At 44.9% G+C, this 22,992-nt stretch overlaps 1 protein-coding gene across 6 annotated transcripts in view; it reads right to left on the bottom strand.

The window, feature by feature from the left end:
• PROM1 (prominin 1) overlaps positions 1 to 22,992 on the bottom strand; it is a 342,522-nt gene that overhangs the window by 121,526 nt on the left and 198,004 nt on the right. For all 6 annotated transcript variants that reach the window (XM_029590622.1, XM_029590614.1, XM_029590641.1 and 3 more), the window contains one exon: positions 11,246 to 11,405. In XM_029590622.1, coding sequence (XP_029446482.1) covers positions 11,246 to 11,405 — 160 coding nt within the window. The remainder of the gene's footprint in view (positions 1 to 11,245; positions 11,406 to 22,992) is intronic.

Genomic DNA, 22,992 nt, shown 5'->3' with positions numbered 1-22,992 from the left:
TCACCACAGAGGCCGTCTTTAAATTGTTCAAACAGTCCAGATTTCCTAAGTATAAATAAATCGTGTGCAGCTCCCAGAAACCTGGCAACTACATCAAGAATGCACAGTCCAGTATCGCAGACCACTTGCACATAGATGGAGTAAAAGAGCCTTCTGTTGCAGCAGATCTCCTCCCTGAGACGGGGTAGGGATGATGGCTATGTGAGTGCAGTCAATAACTCCCAGAACATGTGGAAAATTTGCTATATCATAAAAACCTCTCTTCAAGTCCAGAAAGTCCTTCCTTTCACGAGGGAGTAGATGTAATAATGAATGTGGTTGCGTACAGCTCTTAAGACCTGGCCCAGACAGTGGGAAAATGGTGTTTGTGACATTCCCCAGATGACCCCACTTGTTGTTTGGAATGAGCCAGATGCCATAAAATGCATGGTGCATAATAGTTTGGCAAGGCCTAGTATAGTGTGAGACCTTTCTATGACTGGATCCAGCTCCCTTCTGAGTTCTTGATATAATTCCATTATAGCCTGAGAGCTTAGGTGATACATCTTAATCACGTGCTCCTCCAGCATCCCAGTAATGAGGTGCGGGGATGAAATGTGCACTTCTTCTACTGCCTGCATTCCCTCCTGCATGGCAAGCCATGATGTGACCCACAAAATCAACCCAATAGTAACACTGGTAGAAATATTTCAACTTCATAGGTTTTTGCCAAGTAATATATGTAGGCCCCTCACTCTCAGGGTCTGAAAAATCAAACAGACTCCTAAATTAGGTACGAGGCCACCTTACTTTATAACATTTTTTAAGATTTTTCTCTTTTTTCTATTAAAACTTCCCTATATCAGTTATTCAGTAATCCTCTTAATTTTCGCAAACTGTACTCAAAAGGATACGAGAGAACTTATCACTACTTATCTTTCCAGTCTTGAGTAATCACCCGACACGTGCGTGTTTCGAACCACAGGTTCTGCTTCAGGGGTGTTTTCTTCCGTATCTGTCTCCTGGACATGCTTCTCAACTTCAGTCATACGATTTAGCCAAGAGAAGACATATGGAAGCCTCAAAATCGTATGACTGAAGTTGAGAAGCATGTCCAGGAGACAGATACGGAAGAAAACACCCCTGAAGCAGAACCTGTGGTTCGAAACACGCGCGTGTCGGGTGATTACTCAAGACTGGAAAGATAAGTAGTGATAAGTTCTCTCGTATCCTTTTGAGTACAGTTTGCGAAAATTAAGAGGATTACTGAATAACTGATATAGGGAAGTTTTAATAGAAAAAAGAGAAAAATCTTAAAAAATGTTATAATTAAAGTAAGGTGGCCTCGTACCTAATTTAGGAGTCTGTTTGATTTTTCAGACCCTGAGAGTGAGGGGCCTACATATTAGGGATGTGAATCGTTTTTCAACGATTAAAATTATCATCTGATAATGTTAATATCGTCTTAAATCGTTATAGAACACGATACAATAGAAATTCTAACGATTTATCGTTAAAAATCGTTAAATCGTGTTAGTGCGCACTAACTCCCCGTTAGTGCGCACTAACTCGATTTAGTGCGCACTAACTGAAAATGATACAAATAAACACTTTCCAGGTCACTGAAGGTCAGTTAGGAATGAATATGTGTTCCTATTGGCTGGCTGCCCTCTTATCTATTGATGTTACCAAGGTTACCACTGAGGTGATGGTTGGGGGGATGGGAAATGGAACTGGAAACTAACGAACACCAACAGAAAATGAAACAAAGTGTTCACACTTCCCAGGTCAGTAAAGGTCACTTAGGAATGAATATGTATGTATGTATTCCTATTGGCTGGCTGTGCTCTTATCTATTGATGTTACCAAGGCTAACACTGAGGTAATGGTTGGGGGGATGTGAAATGGAAACAGTTGGAAGCTTGACAAAAAAAGTAATGTAATGATCAGCACTCACGTGACTAGAACTTGTTTGTTTATTATTTTTGTTAGCAGGCACCTGAAATGCTAGTGCATGTTGAATTTGCCAATCACTGTGCATTTTAGAAAGGTGGTCCTGGCTGGAACTGTACACAGTTCAAATATATGTAATTGATTGTTGGTAAGTGTATTTTTTAAGTAGCCACACTGGCACAAGTATGTTTACTTTTCCTCCTACTTAACTCACTAGCTCAGCTTTGTAAGAAGGGCTTCTCTGCTTGTGTGTTGTTTTTGTTTGGTGTGAGGAGAGCAGAAACATCAGATCTTTATTCAATCTACTACAGTCATCTCTTACAGTGCCCTATCCCTATTAATACCAGGAGTGTTGTGATCTTCCTGCACACAGTGCCCTAACCCTGATACCAGTCTGAGACAGCTCCCTCCCTGCATTACTAGTGAGAGGCTGGCTTCACAGACAGGGGGGAGCTGCCTGACCCTCACTCCTGACTTCCCCCATGTCCCAGCTAGTGAATGGTGTGTGGGTGAGGGGGGGGGGGAGGATGGTGAAGTCTGAGACAGCTCCCTCCCTGCATTACTAGTGAGAGGCTGGCTTCACAGACAGGGGGGGAGCTGCCTGACCCTCACTCCTGACTTCCCCCATGTCCCAGCTAGTGAATGGTGTGTGGGTGAGGGGGGGGGGGGAGGAGGATGGTGAAGTCTGAGACAGCTCCCTCCCTGCATTACTAGTGAGAGGCTGGCTTCAGAGACAGGGGGGAGCTGCCTGACCCTGACTCCTGACTTCCCCCATGTCCCAGCTAGTGAATGGTGTGTGGGTGAGGGGGGGGGGGAGGAGGATGGTGAAGTCTGAGACAGCTCCCTCCCTGCATTACTAGTGAGAGGCTGGCTTCACAGACAGGGGGGAGCTGCCTGACCCTCACTCCTGACTTCCCCCATGTCCCAGCTAGTGAATGGTGTGTGGGTGAGGGGGGGGGGGGGAGGATGGTGAAGTCTGAGACAGCTCCCTCCCTGCATTACTAGTGAGAGGCTGGCTTCACAGACAGGGGGGAGCTGCCTGACCCTCACTCCTGACTTCCCCCATGTCCCAGCTAGTGAATGGTGTGTGGGTGAGGGGGGGGGGGAGGATGATGAAGTCTGAGACAGCTCCCTCCCTGCATTACTAGTGAGAGGCTGGCTTCACAGACAGGGGGGAGCTGCCTGACCCTCACTCCTGACTTCCCCCATGTCCCAGCTAGTGAATGGTGTGTGGGTGAGGGGGGGGGAGGATGGTGAAGTCTGAGACAGCTCCCTCCCTGCATTACTAGTGAGAGGCTGGCTTCACAGACAGGGGGGAGCTGCCTGACCCTCACTCCTGACTTCCCCCATGTCCCAGCTAGTGAATGGTGTGTGGGTGAGGGGGGGGGGGGAGGAGGATGGTGAAGTCTGAGACAGCTCCCTCCCTGCATTACTAGTGAGAGGCTGGCTTCACAGACAGGGGGGAGCTGCCTGACCCTCACTCCTGACTTCCCCCATGTCCCAGCTAGTGAATGGTGTGTGGGTGAGGGGGGGGGGGGAGGATGGTGAAGTCTGAGACAGCTCCCTCCCTGCATTACTAGTGAGAGGCTGGCTTCACAGACAGGGGGGAGCTGCCTGACCCTCACTCCTGACTTCCCCCATGTCCCAGCTAGTGAATGGTGTGTGGGTGAGGGGGGGGGGGAGGAGGATGGTGAAGTCTGAGACAGCTCCCTCCCTGCATTACTAGTGAGAGGCTGGCTTCACAGACAGGGGGGAGCTGCCTGACCCTCACTCCTGACTTCCCCCATGTCCCAGCTAGTGAATGGTGTGTGGGTGAGGGGGGGGGGGGGGGAGGATGGTGAAGTCTGAGACAGCTCCCTCCCTGCATTACTAGTGAGAGGCTGGCTTCACAGACAGGGGGGAGCTGCCTGACCCTCACTCCTGACTTCCCCCATGTCCCAGCTAGTGAATGGTGTGTGGGTGAGGGGGGGGGGGAGGATGGTGAAGTCTGAGACAGCTCCCTCCCTGCATTACTAGTGAGAGGCTGGCTTCACAGACAGGGGGGAGCTGCCTGACCCTCACTCCTGACTTCCCCCATGTCCCAGCTAGTGAATGGTGTGTGGGTGAGGGGGGGGGGGGGGAGGATGGTGAAGTCTGAGACAGCTCCCTCCCTGCATTACTAGTGAGAGGCTGGCTTCACAGACAGGGGGGAGCTGCCTGACCCTCACTCAAGCAGAGAAGCCCTTCTTACAAAGCTGAGCTAGTGAGTTAAGTAGGAGGAAAAGTAAACATACTTGTGCCAGTGTGGCTACTTAAAAAATACACTTACCAACAATCAATTACATATATTTGAACTGTGTACAGTTCCAGCCAGGACCACCTTTCTAAAATGCACAGTGATTGGCAAATTCAACATGCACGTGTCTGCTAACAAAAATAATAAACAAAGAAGTTCTAGTCACGTGAGTGCTGATCATCACATGTCAAGCTTCCAACTGTTTCCATTTCACATCCCCCCAACCATTACCTCAGTGGTAACCTTGGTAACATCAATAGATAAGAGCACAGCCAGCCAATAGGAATACATATTCATTCCTAAGTGACCTTTACTGACCTGGGAAGTGTGAACACTTTGTTTCATTTTCTGTTGGTGTTCATGAGTTTCCAGTTCCATTTCCCATCCCCCCAACCATCACCTCAGTGGTAACCTTGGTAACATCAATAGATAAGAGGGCTGCCAGCCAATAGGAACACATATTCATTCCTAACTGACCTTCAGTGACCTGGAAAGTGTCTATTTGTATCATTTTGAGTTAGTGCGCACTAACTCGAGTTAGTGCGCACTAACGGGGAGTTAGTGCGCACTAATCGGAAAAAACGATTTTTAACGATTTTTCAACGAAATAATCGTGCCAAACACAATTTTCTTCTCCTGCCACACGATTTCTATCGTTAAGACGATATGGAAAACGATTCACATCTCTACTACATATATTACTTGGCAAAAACCTATGAAGTTGAAATATTTCTACCAGTGTTACTATTGGGTTGATTTTGTGGGACATTTTTGAAGGTACACTGGATTACAGTTGTATACGGGTATAAGGTTGTGATTGATAAGCCATGATGTGAGCCATCTTGTTCCACTGATGGGGCTTGCAGCTCTAGCTCGTGCGGGTACTTCCCTAGGAAGAGTTTGAACCTCCCTTCCCTGTTGTTGTTGTTGTGCTTGTTGTTGTTGAGTGGTGTGAAGCATTCAGTGTCCCTCTACTACTACTACCCCTGCCCGTAACATTCTGGATTTAGGAAGTCAGGGCAGGTGGCTCACCAGGGCTGTGTAGGTATGTCAAAGAGAAGGCCTCATTTTATCACATGTGATAATTGCTGCTATCCCGCGATAATGGTTGTTATGGTGCAAGAAAATTGTTTTGCCACCATAATGCAAATAAAAAAGGTGTTTTAATTTACTATGTTAAATCCACTGTTAATATGCAATATTTTATTGCCCATTGCAGTACGAGTCCTTCCTTTGCACAATTTTCTTGATCTTGCATATTCATTATCATATTTTAATACTAACGCACATTGCGATAAGCATCGTGCATTAGTACCGCTTTATTGCAAGATAGCCCTCGTTTAACATGCCATAATGCCTTAACGTGGCTTGATGAATGACCCAGTTAATGTTATTTGATAAGTACTATATGTGCACCCTCGAAAAATTTGTTTCAATTCATTATTTCATGGGTACCCCAATTTGTTTCATGAGTTTTCAAAAGAAAAAAAAAAAGTGTTCATTCATTCCATTTGTTTTTCATTTTACATTGAAGTCAATGGAGGAACATAAGAACACAAGAACATAAGATATGCCATACTGGGTCAGACCAAGGGTCCATCAAGCCCAGCATCCTGTTTCCAACAGTGGCCAATATATGTCAGAAGTACCTGGCAAGTACCCAAACATTAAATAGATCTCAAGCTACAATTCTGTTACACTGAAGGATACCTTACCAGAACTGCCTGTTTACATGTTTGTGTGTCAATAGGAGCAAAGCAGACAAAGAGTCATATGACTTAAGCCCATAAGCAAGTGTCAGGGATAAGCCAAGGTGAGTTCATAGGTTAGAGAAAAATGATGATATTGGCAAGACAGCTTGACCTACAGACAAGAGAGTTCTCCCCCGGAAGAAATGGGGAGGGGAAACAAGACCTACAATGTGGCAGGATCCCTCCCAAAGTATTGGAAAAGGGGGAAAAAGACCTGCAATGAGGCATAGACCCTTCACTCACCACAAGGTTATGAATGAGATTATGCATATTCATCAGCTGGGAAGAATAAGACAGGGGGGCAAAGAAGGAAAAAGGGAGAAGAACACTGAAACCAAAAGAAGGAGAAAGGTTGAAGCAAAGGACCCCCTGAAAGGAAGGGAGAAAGAGAGCATAAGCCGGGGAGAAAACCCGGAGAGCGAATCCTGAACATCCCTGCAAGTGAAAGGCTGCACTCCTTGCTATCAAAGGGAAAAGCCAGGGTGTGGCTCGGAGACCTGAGAGATGAGGTGCATGCTCAGGTGCGGACAGTAGGACGAAGTCTGAGACAGTGAGGGGTGAGAGCAAGCCCAGACAGCCGACAAGTACCAGAGCCAGAAGCAAGTCTCCTTCCGGGATTACCTGCCCACTCTGCCAGTACCAAGCCCAGGAAGCAAGCTCTCCCCTGCCCACATTCTCCAGCCCTCCAGTCAGAGCCTGCTTCAGAGGTGAACAGAGATATCGCCTGAAGCCAAGACCAAGGGTAAGTAAGTTAGCTATAAGTATGAGTATAATGAGCAGTCTAAGGTTTATGACATGTGTGAAATCACCCATGATACAGAACTTTCTTTAGGGAAAACTGATGCTTAGTGGCCAGGATGTTAGAGATAGGAATTGTCATTATTCTCTAAATGCTATATCCTGCCAAATCTGATAAATAAAAGTCTATTTCTGAGGAGAATACACGGGATCTTTTCCTAAGTTAGGATCGCAAGTAAGGTGGGAGGGCAGCTGGCAGTGTCTTGTAGCAGACAGATCTCTGCACCCCTAAACCTAATTACATTACTTCTTAGATTTTTGGACTTAGCATACAAACATTTCAAAGTGTGTTTTTTGTTTGCACTAACATTTTGCTTTTCAGTTGACAGGGAAATAATGGAATCTTTTAGCTTAGGTGAGTCTTTAATTATAGGCACTTGAACTACTTTTCTTATTATTGGAATCTCTCTTTTGGGATGCCCTAACTCTAATGCTTCATTAGTATCCTTCGAATATACCTCCTTCCGAACCATGCGCTGCTGAGTGACTGTCAGCTTTCCCTTTTGATGTATTTTAAAAGATGCTCCATCTTCTTTAAAGGTTAGCGTCAGCAGCCTGGTTCCACCCTGGTTAAGGTGGAGCTCATATCTTTGGAAAAGACTCCCCCTTCTCCAAAAGGTTCCCCAGTTCCTTATAAAACTGAATCCCTCTTCTTTGCACCATCGTCTCATCCACACAATGCACTAAATATTGCAAAAATAGGAATGTGTTTTATGGTAATAGACAGTTTACTGCAAAGTGCTATCAGGGCCCTGGGAGGGAGAGAGAGAGAGCCTAGCTGTAATGAGAGAGCCTAGCTGTAATGCCCTCACACTAGATTGGTATTTATATCTCTATGGGAGGCCCACCTAGTAACTCGAGGTGAGGTTTGGGTATTAGTGTAGGGGTTAGGGGCCATTTTGACATTCAAAGTGAGATGTATGAACAGAACAGTGCTCTCTTGTGAAGATTTGATGACCTTCGGAATGAGGAAACACGCCCAAAGATGAGATTTGTGCAATGTTCTCTCAACCTAGCTTGATGGACTCTCTACCTGGGTTGAGAGAATATTGCACAAATCTCATCTTTGGGTGAGTTTCCTCACTCCGAAGGTCATCAAATCTGCCCGCCTTACCTCTTTGGCGCCTCCCTCTTTGACCTCTTTGACCGCGGGAAGATTGGCTGCTGCGGCGTCCTCCTGTCGAAGTCCTCCAGCATCCCTGGACTGGCTAGATGCTGCAACCCGCCATGTTTCCTGGAGGCCTAGGAGCGCGCGTGTGGCGCGGCCCCGACTGAAGTACCGGTGATGGTGTGAACCTCAGGGGCGTCCCCCTGAGATGACGTCACACATGATGGATATATAAGGTCTTAGAATTTGCTAACAGATCGAGTTAGCAAGGGTTCGGGTTACACTACCTAAGCTACTCTGCCTCCTTGGACTTACCAGGGGTACCCGCTCCTCGGAGGCCTCGTTCTCTCCTTTGTTTTTCAGGTTACAGTCTGGAACCGGTACTTGCTCCTCAAGGGCCCTCGTTCCCAGACTTGCTCCGTATTCTCTTCTGCCTGGAAGTCATCACTGCCAACCACATCTGTGAGTTACCATCGCTCTCTCAGAGCTTTCCCTGGAACCAGGTACTCGCTCCTCAAGGGCCTATACATTCCGGCTCCTGGGCTTCTATGAGACATTGTGTGAGTGTTACCATCAGGTTTGGTACATGAACTCTGCATACCCTGCCTACTCACTATATTTCAATTTCTCTACAGCTCATTCTCCAGGGATCGCTGTTCCAGTATCTGAGGGACTACAGCCCAGCCGGGCATTCCAGCTCACTACCTCCACCTCTGGTGGTTCAGTATACTGTCTAATAAAAGAACTAGTGTGTGTCTGTCTCCATACTCTGAGCCTGACCGGTGGTCCCTCTTGGGATCTTCCCCCAGGGGCGTGGTCATCTGCCACTGGTCCAAGGATCCACCCACAACTCTCCTAAATAACAACAGATTGCTAACTCCTAACAGATTGCTAACTCCATGGATCCGGCACAACTCAATGCCTTGCAGGCCATACCGGGCCTGGCCCAGCGCATTGTGGAGCAGCAAGATGCCTTGGAGAAACTTACTGCAGCATTTCATCAGCTACACACACAGAAGGCTCAAGGCACAGCCTCCAACCAAGAAGGTCAGTCACCGGAGGTAACTTTGAAGACTGCTGTACCACTGGCGGCTCCAATCCGCTTTTCCGGAGAAATCCAGAAGACCCGGGACTTTTTGAACCAGTGCTGCATGCATTTTGCCTTACAGCTCTCTCCAAGACTACCTACATCCTTTCATACCTGGATGGTAGGGCCTTGTCTTGGGCATCTACCTTGTGGGAATGCAAGGACTCCATTTTGCAGGACATAGAGGGATTTATGGACTTATTTAAATCTGTTTTCGATGACCCTGCTCAAACTGCTGTAGCCGGTTCTGCTTTGGTGGAATTGAAGCAAGGCAGCAGATCAATGGCTGAATTTGCCATTGAGTTCAAAACTCTTGTGGCAAAACTTCGTTGGGACCCCAAATGTCTCAAGACACTCTTTTGCAGAGGCCTGGATACCCGTTTAAAGGACGAGCTGGCTGCTCGCGAAACACCTGTCTTGCTGGACGAATTAATAGCCTTGGCCACTCGGATTGATCACCGGCTCCGGGACAAGGTGAAGGAACTCTGGCCTAAGGTGTTACCTGGGTTGAAACAGGCTAGTGCTGTCTCTACACCTCGGATGGTTCCAGTAATCCCTGCTGCTGATACAGATGAATCTATGCAACTTGGTCACGGTTGCTTGACCTCCAAAGAGAGAAGATTTCGGAAGAAGCGCGACCTTTGCATGTACTGTGGTCAGCCCAGCCATAATGTCTTCACATGCTCCATTCGTCCGGAAAACGGACGGGCCTAAGTCCTGCAGGAGGACTGTTCTTAGGCCATACCGCGACATCTCCTCCGCTCTCTCTCCCAGTCTCTTTGACCTACGGACCGATCAAGGTTCAGACTCCTGCCCTGGTGGATTCAGGGACAGGAGGCAACTTCATTCTCAGATGTCTAGTGGAAGACCTGAGGAGTCCCCTCATCAAATTAGAAGATCCACTATTGTGTTACAACTTAAAATTTCCCCAAGCAGTACTTACCGATTCTTTTCAGCCACCAGTAAGGTGATTCTCTCCTCTCAGTGCTTCCACTGGATTGTGGGAGGAAGGTCTCATTGACTTGACTATAAAGCATAAAACTAAATGGGGCCAGGCCCAATGCAGTTCATGGTCACCAAGGCCCAGATTTCATCCAACGCTAGGGCCTGATGCTGGGGCCTGGACAAGTCCAGCTCCTGGTTGCCAAGGACTGGGCCGAGAACTTTTGCTTAGGCCTGTACTCAATGTCGGGGTCTGGTCAAGGCCTGGTCCCAGTCACTGAGGACCAAGAATGAACTTAGGCCTAAGCCCAATATCAAGGCCAGGTCTGAGACTGAGACCTGGTTGCAGATACCCAAGCCTCCACCCAAGACTTAGGGCCATACTTTATTTATTTATTTATTTATTTATTTATTTTATTTAAATTCTTTTAATTATACCGATGCTCAAGACCATGTCTTATCGAACCGGTTTACAATGTAACAGGGGGGAGAACCAATAAACAAACAACTATGTAGAAGATAAAGTTACTTTAGCCCTAGTCTGATGCCAATGTACTGCCAAAACTTGGTCATGGTCACTAAGTCCTTAGGCCTTGGATTTGGGCCTAGGCCCAAGCCCAAGGCTTGTTCTCAGGTCCTTAAGCCCAGGTTTTGGCCTAGATCTATGCCCAATACTGTGCCCTATTCGCTAATGTCCAGACCTAGGCCTAGGCTTGAAACCAGGGCCCAGCTGAGACCACAGTCCATCACCAGGGCACAAGCAGAGAATGTCATTTTAAATCACCTGATCATGAAAAAAAAAAATTGGAAGTCCTTTCCCTGAGATTTCAAGGCTAGGCCTTGGGCCTGGACCTAGCCTAGGTGGAGCCCCAGTGACAAGATCCAGTCTTGGGCATGGGTCTCAGTGACCAGCAGTCAGCCTTGGCTGGTTTGGGCTTTGTTGGGCCTGGTGCTCATTGAACAGAACACAACCTTGACTGGGCTATGATGTTGGACCTGTATCTAGGCCTGGGCCTCAGTGACTGGAACCTGGCCTCAGTCCATACCCAGTGTCAGGCCTGGGCTTAAGTGACTGGTACCCAGTTTCAGGCCTAGGGCAAAGTCTCAATGACTGGGATCTGGCCTTTGTCTGGGCCTCAGTATCTTGCCTAGGCCTAGGCCTGGCTCCAGGCCACAGAGACATGACTAGGTTGAGGCCTGCTCAATTTTTGCTGTTATATCACAATGATAATAACTGCAATAATTTTACAGAGGGCTTGGAAAATCTAAAATAAGAAACATACAACAAGGTAATATTCACATGGGGAATTTAGAATCCACTAATATTTTCTTAAGGATATTCATGTACTTACCTATAGAAATCATACTGTTCCACTACAGGGAAATAATTCCGGATATATGTTTCACTTTTAGAAATATGCACTGTTAAATTGGACAAAAGGTGATGCAAAGGAATCACTTTAGAAAAGTTGGTGATATTTGAACCAATGGACTCAAAAACATTCTTGATATCTAAAAATAAAACACAATAATTATCCAATAAGTCTAAAGGTCTAATGCCATATATTTCATATATGGGGGAAAAACATCATAAACATATTTCAGACTGAATGCCATGAGTTGAGGTATGAAGAATACATATTACACAGAATACAAATAACAAAATTAACTGGTAACGTTTAAAACAACACAGAAGGTGCTTTAAAACACACAATTCTGACAATGATTCATCTTAATGGTAATGAATATTTGTGAATGTTAAGCCAGAGTTTTCTTTTTCTACTTATCAAACATTTGATGACCTATTTCATCATGCTTTATCTACTTCAGGGTTTAGAATCTGGTTTTCGGTTCAGATGTGCTAATCAGTACTCAAGACTGGAACACCATTTTATACTGGTGGAATTTGAACTTTAAGATGAGCTCACACTGTTTGTTTATTTTTGTACCATTATAGTAAGCTACTATGATCTTAGGCAAGTCACTTCACCTTCCATTGCCTCAGGCACAAACTTAGGAGGTCATTTATTAGCTGCATTAGGTGTTTATCACATGGTAAATGGCCTCACACAGTGATAGTGTGCAGTATTTCAAATACCATGGGATATCTTTCCCAGATACCCCAAGTATGGAATACCACATCTTAGTGAAATATGTGGTATTTTCCCCTCTGGAAAAATGCCATGGCTTAGTAAATGAGTTCTCTTAGACTGTATGCTCTCTGGGGATAGGGAAATACCCACAGTACCCGAATGTTACTTGCCTTGAGTTATCAATGAAAAAGGGTGGGCTAAATCTAAAATATAATAAATCTTATAGAAAATTAATTACACCTTAGATATGTTAATATTCTGTTTAGATGAAAACAGATATAGGATGGGAGATGGGTGGTGGGATTGGGAGGAATTCATCATTTAGTTATGAGCACCTGAAGATGAGCGATCTGAACCATATCAATTACTGGAAAAAATCCACACATTTTGATTCTGCAAAGAAAATGATACAGTGTAAGAAAACTCTGACTTTTTCACTTTAGGCAAATTAAAACACAGTATGATAGAAGATGTTTGATATACTGTGCACTCTTTTGCCAAACTTACAAGGAATGGCTGCTTATAATTGAAGAGTAGGTCCACAAAATAAACAAAAATGAAAAAAAAAATCATTAGTTTATATAATACAATAGAAGATATACCACATGCTTTTAATCACAGTTATATAATAAGAAAAAATTAGGAATACAGTTCAGGTTTGGTCTCAATATTTAATATTTAATTTAATTTTATTTAATTAACGAAATAAAGGGATGACAAGACACTGATCCACACTGCTGTTGGTAACTCACTATATATAATTTATCTGAATATTATAAGAAAACATGCATTCTTATTATCTTTTTAGGTGAAATATAGAATCCACTGGGAAAATGCTTATATTAAAATGTTCTTTTCCCATTGTTTTGTCGTATCTAGTTCACCACTGTTGTGGAGGATTGGAAGATCAGACTCATGGATATTGTTGCAGAACCACAGTGGGGAGAAAAGGATTTTCTAAACTAGAATTGTGAGATGCATGGGCACCAATACATTTGTACTGAATAAGGCAAAAACCTAAATTCTTGGTATAGGTAGGATTTTTAAAAATCTGGGAAGTTGGACTGAATGGCTTGGATTACATGGCTTTGTAATTGATAGTTCAGATAAGGATAAAAGTTTGGGTGTTGTTTTAGACTATAGTTTTACCATGGAGGTTTATGGTCAGCAGGTTGTATGATGTGTCTACTTGCAATTATTTCAGTGGTTACCAATAACGGATAGAATAAAATTTAAACTGTTGACAGTGGTCTTTTGTTGTATTCAAAGTAATGGCCCAGCATGCCATGATCCCTATGTCCACAGGGGTCTCCCTTCAGTCTCGTTTGTAGCAAAAAAAGTGCAAGTGAAAAATAAAATAACAAAACGTAAGCGGACCCAACTCCGCAGGGTGGCGGGTGGGTTTCGTGAGGACTACATCCTACTGTCCTGGGAGAACACCTGTTACAGGTAAGCAACTCTGCTTTCTCCCAGGACAAGCAGGATGGTAGTCCTCACATATGGGTTATTAGCAAGCTACAGGCTGACTCATATTACAACAGGCCAATAGCAGACAACTCGTGCAGCAGGCCCAATAACTGGGGTGCTATTGGCAATGATGAGGCAGCCTGAAATCACAGCAGGTGGTTGTGGAAGGAGTTGGGGATTATACTGGAACAAAGCTCTGCAAGACAGATTAGCCAAAGGCAGAGTCTTGATGGTCTTCCTTATCTAAGCGGTAGAGGGCTGTGAATGTGTGAAGAGAGCTCCATGTCACAGCCTAGCAGATATCGGCAATTGGTACTGAACAATAATGTGGTACGATGTTGCCATGGCCCTTACAAAATGTGCCTGCACTCACCTCTGGATAGGAAGCCCTGCTTTCTCATAGCAGAATTGGATACAGTCTGCTAGCTAGTTGAAGAGAGTTTGTTTGCCCACTGGAACTCATAGCTTATCTTTGTCAAGGAAGCAAAGAGTTGGGTGGATTTCGTATGGAGTGCAGTGTGGTCTAGGTAGAATGCAAGTGCATGCTTACAGTCAAAGGTGTGCAACAACTTCTCACCCTGATGAGAGTGAGGACTTGGGAAAGAGTGGGCAGACTATAGACTGAGTAAGGTGAGAGGCTGTGTCCACCTTAAGAAGAAATTTAGGGTGAGTACGGCGGACCAGTCGGTCACGGAGGAACCTAGTGTCGGGTGAATATGCAACAAGGGCTTGTAACTCACTGACCCTTTTAGCAGAGATGATGGCTATGAGGAAAATAATTTTCCATGTTAGAAATTTAATATTATAGGAATGCAAAGGCTCGAACGGGGAATACCTAAGCCTTGTAAGCACTACATTTAGGCCCCATTCCATAACTGGTGATCGTAGAGGAGGCTTAAGTTGCATAAAATCCATGATAAGCCGACTCATAAGGGGTTGAGCCATTAACAGGGCATCCCCTACTCCCTGGTGGTATGCTGAGATAGAACTGAGGTGTACTTGTGCGGAGGATGTCTGGGGATCAGAATCCGAAAGGTATCCTAGATAGCCCAATAGAGATGGAGTGGGGCAGGAAAAAAGGGGCCAATACCTTTTTATGCACGTCATTTGGTAAATCTTGCAATTTCGAATGGTAAGATTTATGTGTGGAAGGTTGTCGTGAAGCTACAAGTACCTGAGAATATCAGTGAGTCTGTGGGCAGGCAAATTGGTTCCTAGAGTGATAGGTTGAGAAGTATGGGAAAACATACTTGTCAAGGCCAGTACAGGGTTATGAGAATCATTGAAAACCAGTACTGCTGTAGCTTCACAAGAGTTTTGGCTATGAGCGGTGTCGGAAGAGACGCCTATAAGGGGCCTTTGTTGCAGGGGCGAGCAAAGGCGCCCATGGCTAATGCATTTGTATGCCTGTGTAGGGAGCAGAATCTGTCCACTCTGTGGTTTGATTCGGACGCAAGAGGTCAAAGGTTGGTTGACCTCAGCACTAGAAGATTTTGCTCGCTACACATGGATTCAGAGGCCACGTGGGAATGGAGACATCGATTGAGATGGTCTGTTAGTATGTTCGGTATGCCTGTTGGATAAGTGGCCCAGAGATGCATGGAGTGTGCAAAGGCCCAGGCCCAGAACTGTGCAGCTTCCTGGCAGAGCAGATAAGAGCCTGGTGGTCCCTGTTTGTTCGAGTACCACATTGCTACTATGTTCTCTGTCTGTATCCTCAAGGTTGTGTGTGAGAGGCAGTGTTTGAAGGCATAAAGGGCATAACGCATGGCTTGATGCTCCAGGAAGTTGACCTGAGACTTTTTATGGAGCAGAGTTGACACATTTTGGGTTTGGAGGGTATTGATATGAGTTCTCCAACCCAAGTTGGATGCGACCGTGACCAAGATCATCTGAAGATTTGGTACTGGATCGGTGATATGGAGCAGGGATGAAAGTGGTGGAATGGCTTAGAGCCACTGAAATTTTAAAATCCACTGAGTTCTTCTCATGTCTGACCATAGGAGTGATGTGGATCATGGTATCATGTGGCCCAGCAATGAAAGTTTGATGGGCTGAGGCTATGTTGCATGCTCGCAGAGATGTGGACAATTTGATAGGATGTCTGGGTAGGAAGGCCGTTGCGACTGTTGTGCCCAGATCTGCTCTAGATTTATAGTGGGTCTTAGAGGATTTAGAGCTTCTTGTTTGGATTGACTCCTTATTAGGCAGTTGTCCAGGAAAGGAAATGCATGAATGCTGTTGTTCTTTGTAGATGAATGGCAGTCACTGCTAGGTATTTGGTGAAAAACACAAGTTGTCGAAGCTAGTTCGAATGGCAGAACTTGGTATTGAAAATGTTACTGACTCACTATGAAGTATATAGAAAGTCCAGAGAATAGAGGCAACCCCCTTGTTGTAGTAAGGGAAGCATGGTGCCAAGAGACACGATTCTGAACTTTTCTTTCTGAAGAAATTGAGATTTGTGAGGTCCAGGATGGTCAGAGGTCATCTATTTTCTTTGAAAGTAGGAAATAGTGGAATTAAAAACTTCTGCCTTGTTGTGTACGGGGAATGGTATCCCGAGCCCTAGTCCTCGGTGGGGTGGACTGTTCTGTTCTCTGGCAAGGTAGAAAAATCCAGGAGCCTGCCTGACTGGCGGAGCTGGTGTGATCTGGATACCCGTTGGTCTCACACGGGAGCGGGGGCGGTAAAAGGTCCTTCTAGCATCCCACTTCGCTGGTTTTCTAGCCAAGGAGGGAGGATTTGCAAGAAACATAGAGAGCTATTACAGGGTCTCGCAGTGGTCTTGCAATTGAATCGCTGTCTGCTGGAGCTTGTGCATGAAGAGATTATCTGCGGTGCATGGCAGATCAGCTAGATTATCTTGGACTTTAGGCCATAAATCAGAGGCCATAAACCAGGTTACCATCTAGTACTGAGTCCTGTTGCTGGCAATGGGAGGACGTTTCAAAGCAATCACATGCTGCTCGAATTTCATGTGGATGGCAGAGAGGTTCCCTTGGTTTTGTGTCAAACATAGCTGGTAAATTGCAATATGTGACACCAATTTGGTTCTTGGAAGATATTAAGACCTAGAACCTCCCAAAACTTCTGGTCCTTTTTAGTGACCAGGTTGAAAGGGATGGTTTCAGGCACATCCTTAATTTAGGTCTCAATGGGATCCATGCCGAAATGGGATTAGAGTGCCCATCACTCCTTGAGGATCCCATGGAGGCTCAGAAGGACAAGTCGGCGTCGATGACTTAGACTGTCGTTGGTAGGTGCCACAACAAGGCAGTGCCACAATGGTGCGAACATCGATGTTAGTAGATTCTGGAAGGCATCGATGACAGCCTGATGGACGAGGACATCCAGCTCCTCCCTGGAAGCTGGTATAGGTAGTGCAGGTACAGGGGGAGACAGGCTAGGCATTACTGGCACTTCCACATGAATCTGTGGTGGCTCAGTACTCGGCACCGGTGTCGGTGGGGAACGCCTTGGTACCTTGTGTACAGAGGAGCATGGAGACTCTTGTACCCAGACCCGCTTCGCAACTGGCTCAAGGGACATTGATGCCGGTGTGGTATCAGTGCTGGCACTGAATGTGGAACCACTTCGGTGCCGGCGACGATGTTTCCCTCGGTGCTTGGCCCGGTCATTCTCCAGCACCGAGTAAACTGCCACCAATGTCTAGAATGGCAAAGGTAACAGACGGTTACCATGGCAGTAACAATCTTTCCCTCGTTGCTTGGCCCGGTCATTCTCCAGCACCGAGGAAGATGCCACTGATGTCTTGGATGGCTTTGGTGACGGACGGTCACTGTGCCTCTACTGCTCTTGGCATTGTTTGTTGCCCAAGGATTACAACGGGCTCTGGTTTAGAACCTGAAGTGTGGAGTGTTTTCTTTAGTTGAGGGCATCGATGGAGGTATCGATGGCGGCATCGATGGAGGTATCAATGGCGGCGTCGATAGTATCGATGGCATCAACGATGGCATCGGCGAAGGCATCGATAGATGCATCGATGGCATGGACGGAGGCACCGATGGCATCGACGGAAGCACTGATTGCATCGCCCGAGGCATCGATGGAATCGATGGCATCGACGGGGATATCAATGGCATTGACGGGGGCATCGATGGGGGCATTGACAAAATCGATGGAGGTGTCTACAAAGTCAACAGGGGATCGATGGCATCGACGGGGGATCGATGGCATTGACGGGGCACTGACAGGGGATGGACAGCATCGACGGCGGCCCTGGAGGCAACAGGAACTGTGGACATCCCAATCCCTCTAATCCCAATGGACCTGGTAGAGGTTCACAGCAAGGGCACTCGCGTGTATCGTGGGGTGGATCAAGGGTGAAAAGAAGGCCGCAATTCTGTTGGTAACCCTGGGGAACCGTTAGTGAGGTGACAGGAACCGACCGAAAAAAAGGGCATAGTACTCACTGAGCATCAATGAAATGTATGCGAAGGGAGACCCGTGTAGGGAAATTATTTGTGAAGTAAAACTTCAAGTGTTTCTGTGAGGAAAAGTTGTGAGAAAATCTCACAGAGCTCCTAAACACGAGGCAAACTGCATCATGGAAAAAAAGAGACTGAAGGGAGACCCCTGTAGACACAGGGATCATGGCATGCTGGGCATGCTCAGTATGCCAGTCAAAGTTTTCTGTGATAGGGCTCCATCCAGTGATGTCACCCATATGTGAGGACTACCATCCTGCTTGTCCTTGGAGAAAACACGTACCCCTAGATTTATGAAAATGCTATATTTATAGCAGAAATAATGCCCATGATAAAAAAAAAAGGGGCGTAGTTAGGCTTATTTCTCTGCTCCTGTATTGCATAGATAATTTCCGCAAGGCGCGATAAATTTATCACACCTGTGCTAATTTTCACTTTGTGTGTTGATTAATCCACTGTGGGGGTGTTAAAGTGAAAAGGTTTTTATCGCACATGCTGTTGGGGGAGAGAAAGAGAGAGAGGGACTGACTGTGTAGAGAAAGCAATATGTCACTCTCTATTTAAACCACTGTAAGAGGGGGGCACTTTTAACTCTGTGTGGGGTTTAGGGGGGGGTAGGTTGGGGGGGTCAATTTTACATATATACAACTCCGCTTGTAAATTTCATTGATTCAAACAGCAGAAAACCTTCAGTGATGTCAACTTTGCTGTTCGTACCTCCTACTGTGTACGTAAAACTGCCCTCCAACCTACCCCACCCGAAACCCCACCCCAAGTTAAAGTGCCCCCTCTTACAGTGCTATAAATAGAGAGTGACATATTGATTTCTCTACAGTGTCTCTCTCTCTTTCCATGTGTGATAAAAATCTTTTTGCCCTGGAACATACAGCTAATGCGGGCATAATGCACAGAAAAAACGTGTAGCTATTTCTGGCATTAAATCCCATATTACTCTATCACATTTGATGTTAGGAGCCGCTCATTACCATTAACTTCACCCAAATCCCTCCCACTTGCATAGCTAATGTCACATTTGCATACTAGCGCACGATATAACGTTATCACGTGTTAGGACCTTAACACGAAATGATAAACGACTTGTATGTGGGCTCATTGGCATAGCATATCTGAATTTAGATTCTTTGTACCACAATGCAGTGGTATCAGTAAGTCAGTCATCTTTTAGGTAAGATAGCTGGAGAAATCTTCAAAGGCTAGTTATCTGAAGATCTTACTTATCCAGCTAATAGCACTCTTCTTTTACTTAACCAGCCATGTTACTTAGTTGGATAAGTCTTGAATTGCACTATATAGCCAGATAAGTAGCATTGTTTAAGATGTATCTTGCTAAGTAGCAGCTTTACCACTACTTAACCAGATAAATTATAACTTATCCAGCTTTGTTTAAAATACATGCCATGTATCTTTTAGATATGCCAACATTTTGTTGGGTAGATTTACACATATTTTATATAGTGTACGTTAGGGATGTGATTCGGCCAAACCTTTAGGTTCAGCCTTCATTATTGGCCCGCCATGGGAAATTTCATTTTCCCACGGTTCAGGCCGATTTTTTTTTGGCCGCCCCGAAACGAATTTTCCTGAAATTTTGGGAAAATCTGCTTCACACATCTCTATAATCCCCCACCCTCCCGACCCTCCCAAGACTTACCGAAAATCCCTGGTGGTCCAGCCAGGGTCCGGGAGCGATCTCTCCCTCTCAGGCCGTCAGCTGCCAGTAATCAAAATGGCGCGGGCCATCCATTGCCTCTACCATGTGACAGGGGCCGACCAAGGGCACCGGTAGCCTCTGTCACATGGTAAGGGCAAAGGGCCCACCGGCGCCATTTTGATTAGTGGCAGTCGATGGCCTGAGAAGGGGAGATTGCTCCCGAGACCCCCGCTGGACCACCAGGGACTTTCGGTAAGTCTTGCAGGGGTCATGAGGGTGGGGTTTGTAATTAATTTAATTTAAAGGGTTGGGGTGTATTTGGGGTTGTTGTTTTTTTTAAGTGTGCCCTTTCTCCCCCACCAAAAAAAAACGATAGGAAAACCACACGAAATTTCATGGGTTTTCCTTTCGTTTCATCAGGCCCCCGAAACGCAATGAAATAGGAAATAAAGATGATATTTCCTATTTCGTTGCAAACAAATGCACATCCCTAGTGTACGTGCATTTGTGCACATGAAATAAAATACATGTCCATGCACACTTGTTTTAAAGTTATCCTCTTAATGTGTTATTGAGGTTTAAGCATTGATTTTTGTGATAATGTCAGGGTAATTTTGTTTATATAACCTAGGCTTTGGTAATTTTATATACTGAAATGATTTTAACTTTGTAAACTACACAGAACAATTTGTGGGTAAAACAGTAAAGAGATTTTAATATTCTAAACTTTGAAAGCATCTCCTTTGAGGAAGATACTACTACAGAAAATTATTTTGGCAGGCTTGGGAGTACCTAAGATCACACAGATAATGCAGCTGAGAGGGCCTGAAGCATGGAGTGGTCTTATTTTATGACGTCTACTGCTACATGATCTTAATTCCAAAGAGATTGTCCCTGCTGCACAGCACATTAGCAAGCCTTTACTGCACATCTTCACAAAGGCCTGAAGCTTGTAGCCATGAGAATCTATGAGTGTCTATGGCCATTACACAGACTTGTGATCCCATCTCGAAAACATCGTAGCTTGTACAAACTAGATCTTTCTCACATTCTTCCTTTTTCCATAAAAGGTGACTCTTGCAAAATGTTATGTATCGTGGTATGGCAGTTGGGGCTTCTCAAATCCTATAGCTTCCTAGATTAATACTTTTTTCTCACCAGTATGTGGTCTAGAGATTTCCAGATCCTCATATACACACCCTGGAAGAGAGTGGATGGATATGGCCGCTGCTGCTAGTTGTGCTTTTCACAACCAACAGTGTCATAGTCTTTCTCCAAGCAGGCATAGATCATTTTGTGATGGTCAGTATGCAATTGGGACAGAATATGAAGCTGTTGGCCTGTATCTGTGATGTGATGAGAAAAATTGTTGATGCAAATCCAAAAAAGGAAAATAAATATTCTCTTTAGAGATAGCAGATGCCTATAAGAGAAGAAACAATCTGATGCTTGCTCGATGCCCTGATTCCTGCTTCAAAAAATCAGGGTTGCAAGGTGTTGGGAGTGATCAGAAACTAAGATAAAACTTAATGTAGAGCTGAAATCCTGATTAGGAAATGAGAAAAGAAAAACTAATTAAATTGTTGGCAGAAGCCAGAACAAAATACGGGTGCTGCTGGAAAAAAATATAACTGGGCCAGCAGACAGAAGGAAACAAAGAAGATGTAGAGCCATGGCAGAACAAGAAGGTCTGTGCATGAGCAATAAAGACTTCTGGTCTTTATCAGAAAGTTCAGGCAAGTATGTTCTGCATAGTGCCATGGATGGCCATGCAACCAACTCATGAGACTGGTGAACTTCCTTGTCTTCAGAGAAATAAACCATAGAAGGTCACCATCTAGCTAGTGGCAGAGAAAGGATTGGTACTCAATAGTTCATAACAAAGTCCAAAGTTCTAAACACTAAATAAAGCCTGTTTTGAAAAGATACCCTACTTTCCCCACCGTTACCCTTACATAATACTTATTTTGCACTGGATAATGAAGAAGCGAATGGAAAATGAGGTGATGTCAGAAAGGGTTGTAGTCACCCAGTTTATCCAGAAATCCTTAAACTATCAAAGATCATAAAGGGAAACTGATTCTGCTGGAGAGTCAGCCATCAGAGGAACCAATTTGGAAAATAATTTTGATGGGGACACAACAATTAAATGCTAACACAGGATCTTCAGGCAGTAGAAATACCAACCAGATAGTCAATGCAATCATAGAAGAAAGTAGAGACTCTGATATCAATGTTATCATGTATCTGGGAACCAATGACATTGCTAAACATGGTATCCTTGCAGTACAGAAAGATTTCCAAAATCTAGGAAAGAAGATTAGACACATAGCAAAGTAGTATTACTTGATCATGAAAAGGGGAAGGAAATACTCTGCCATATAGATAACTTCAATGTCTGGCTCAAAACATGGTGTAAAGCAAGTGGTTTTGGTTAGATTGGTGGCTGGGGCCATGTATGGAGCAGTAATAGGTTATACTGTAAGGATGGTCTTGACTGGAAAAAGGATGCTAAGCGAGAAATTCATTATCAGGCATTTAAACTAGAAGGTGGGGTGGCAGGAGGTGGCCAATGAAATTGCCATGTTACTCCCAAACATTGGGAATTAGGAGGAGAAAACAACAAAATCAATCAGCTCAAAATAGCAGAAAAGGTGACTAGGAAGAGCAGCAAACCAAGAGAGAAAAGTTGATTGCAAATGCTCGTAGTCTAGGCAATAAAATCCCAGACCTGCAGGCCTTAATGGTAGAAGCGGACTTGGACATAGTTGCTGTTACAGAGACCTGGTTCACTGAGTCTCATGGTTAGGATATGGCCATCCCTGACTATAACTTGATAAGGAAGAAGGACAGAAAAGGTGGAGTAGCAGCTCTTTATGTCAAAAACAATATCAACAACTGAAATGCAAGGAATATGGTGTAGGGAAGAAGCATTATGGACTGTCAAAAAGAGAGGATGGTGCTTCATTTTAAATTTGTATAGCCTACAGACCTCTGACTCAAACAGAAGAACTGGATACAGGTCTGGTTGAAGACATCCAAAAGATGGGAAAGAAGGGAGACGTGTTGCTCATTGGAGATTTCAATTACTGGATGCGGGAAGTAGAGAGATAGTGGATGCCCTTCAAGGGGCTCTGCTTAAACAAATGGTAATGGAATGGAACCTACAAGTGAGGCTGTGACTGTGGGGATGAGGGTGGGGGAAGGAAGAGAAATTGGATTCAGATGATAAGCATCATGGGCCCTGACTTTTACGGTCTGGGGTACTGATATGCAGACATAAGGGGAAAAGCACTAGACTGCTGCTTCTACGATCAAGTCCATAAGTAAAGCACTTCAAGTAGCACTGTCTGAATTTTCAAGAAGGTTCAACATCCAATAAAAATTTGCTTGCAGTAAATTTTTTATGGGTTATC

This window comes from Rhinatrema bivittatum, chromosome 1, assembly GCF_901001135.1.
Source record: "Rhinatrema bivittatum chromosome 1, aRhiBiv1.1, whole genome shotgun sequence".
Classification (NCBI taxonomy): domain Eukaryota; kingdom Metazoa; phylum Chordata; class Amphibia; order Gymnophiona; family Rhinatrematidae; genus Rhinatrema; species Rhinatrema bivittatum.
Note: the sequence above shows the minus strand (reverse complement) of the source record. Positions and strands in the feature narration are given on the sequence as shown.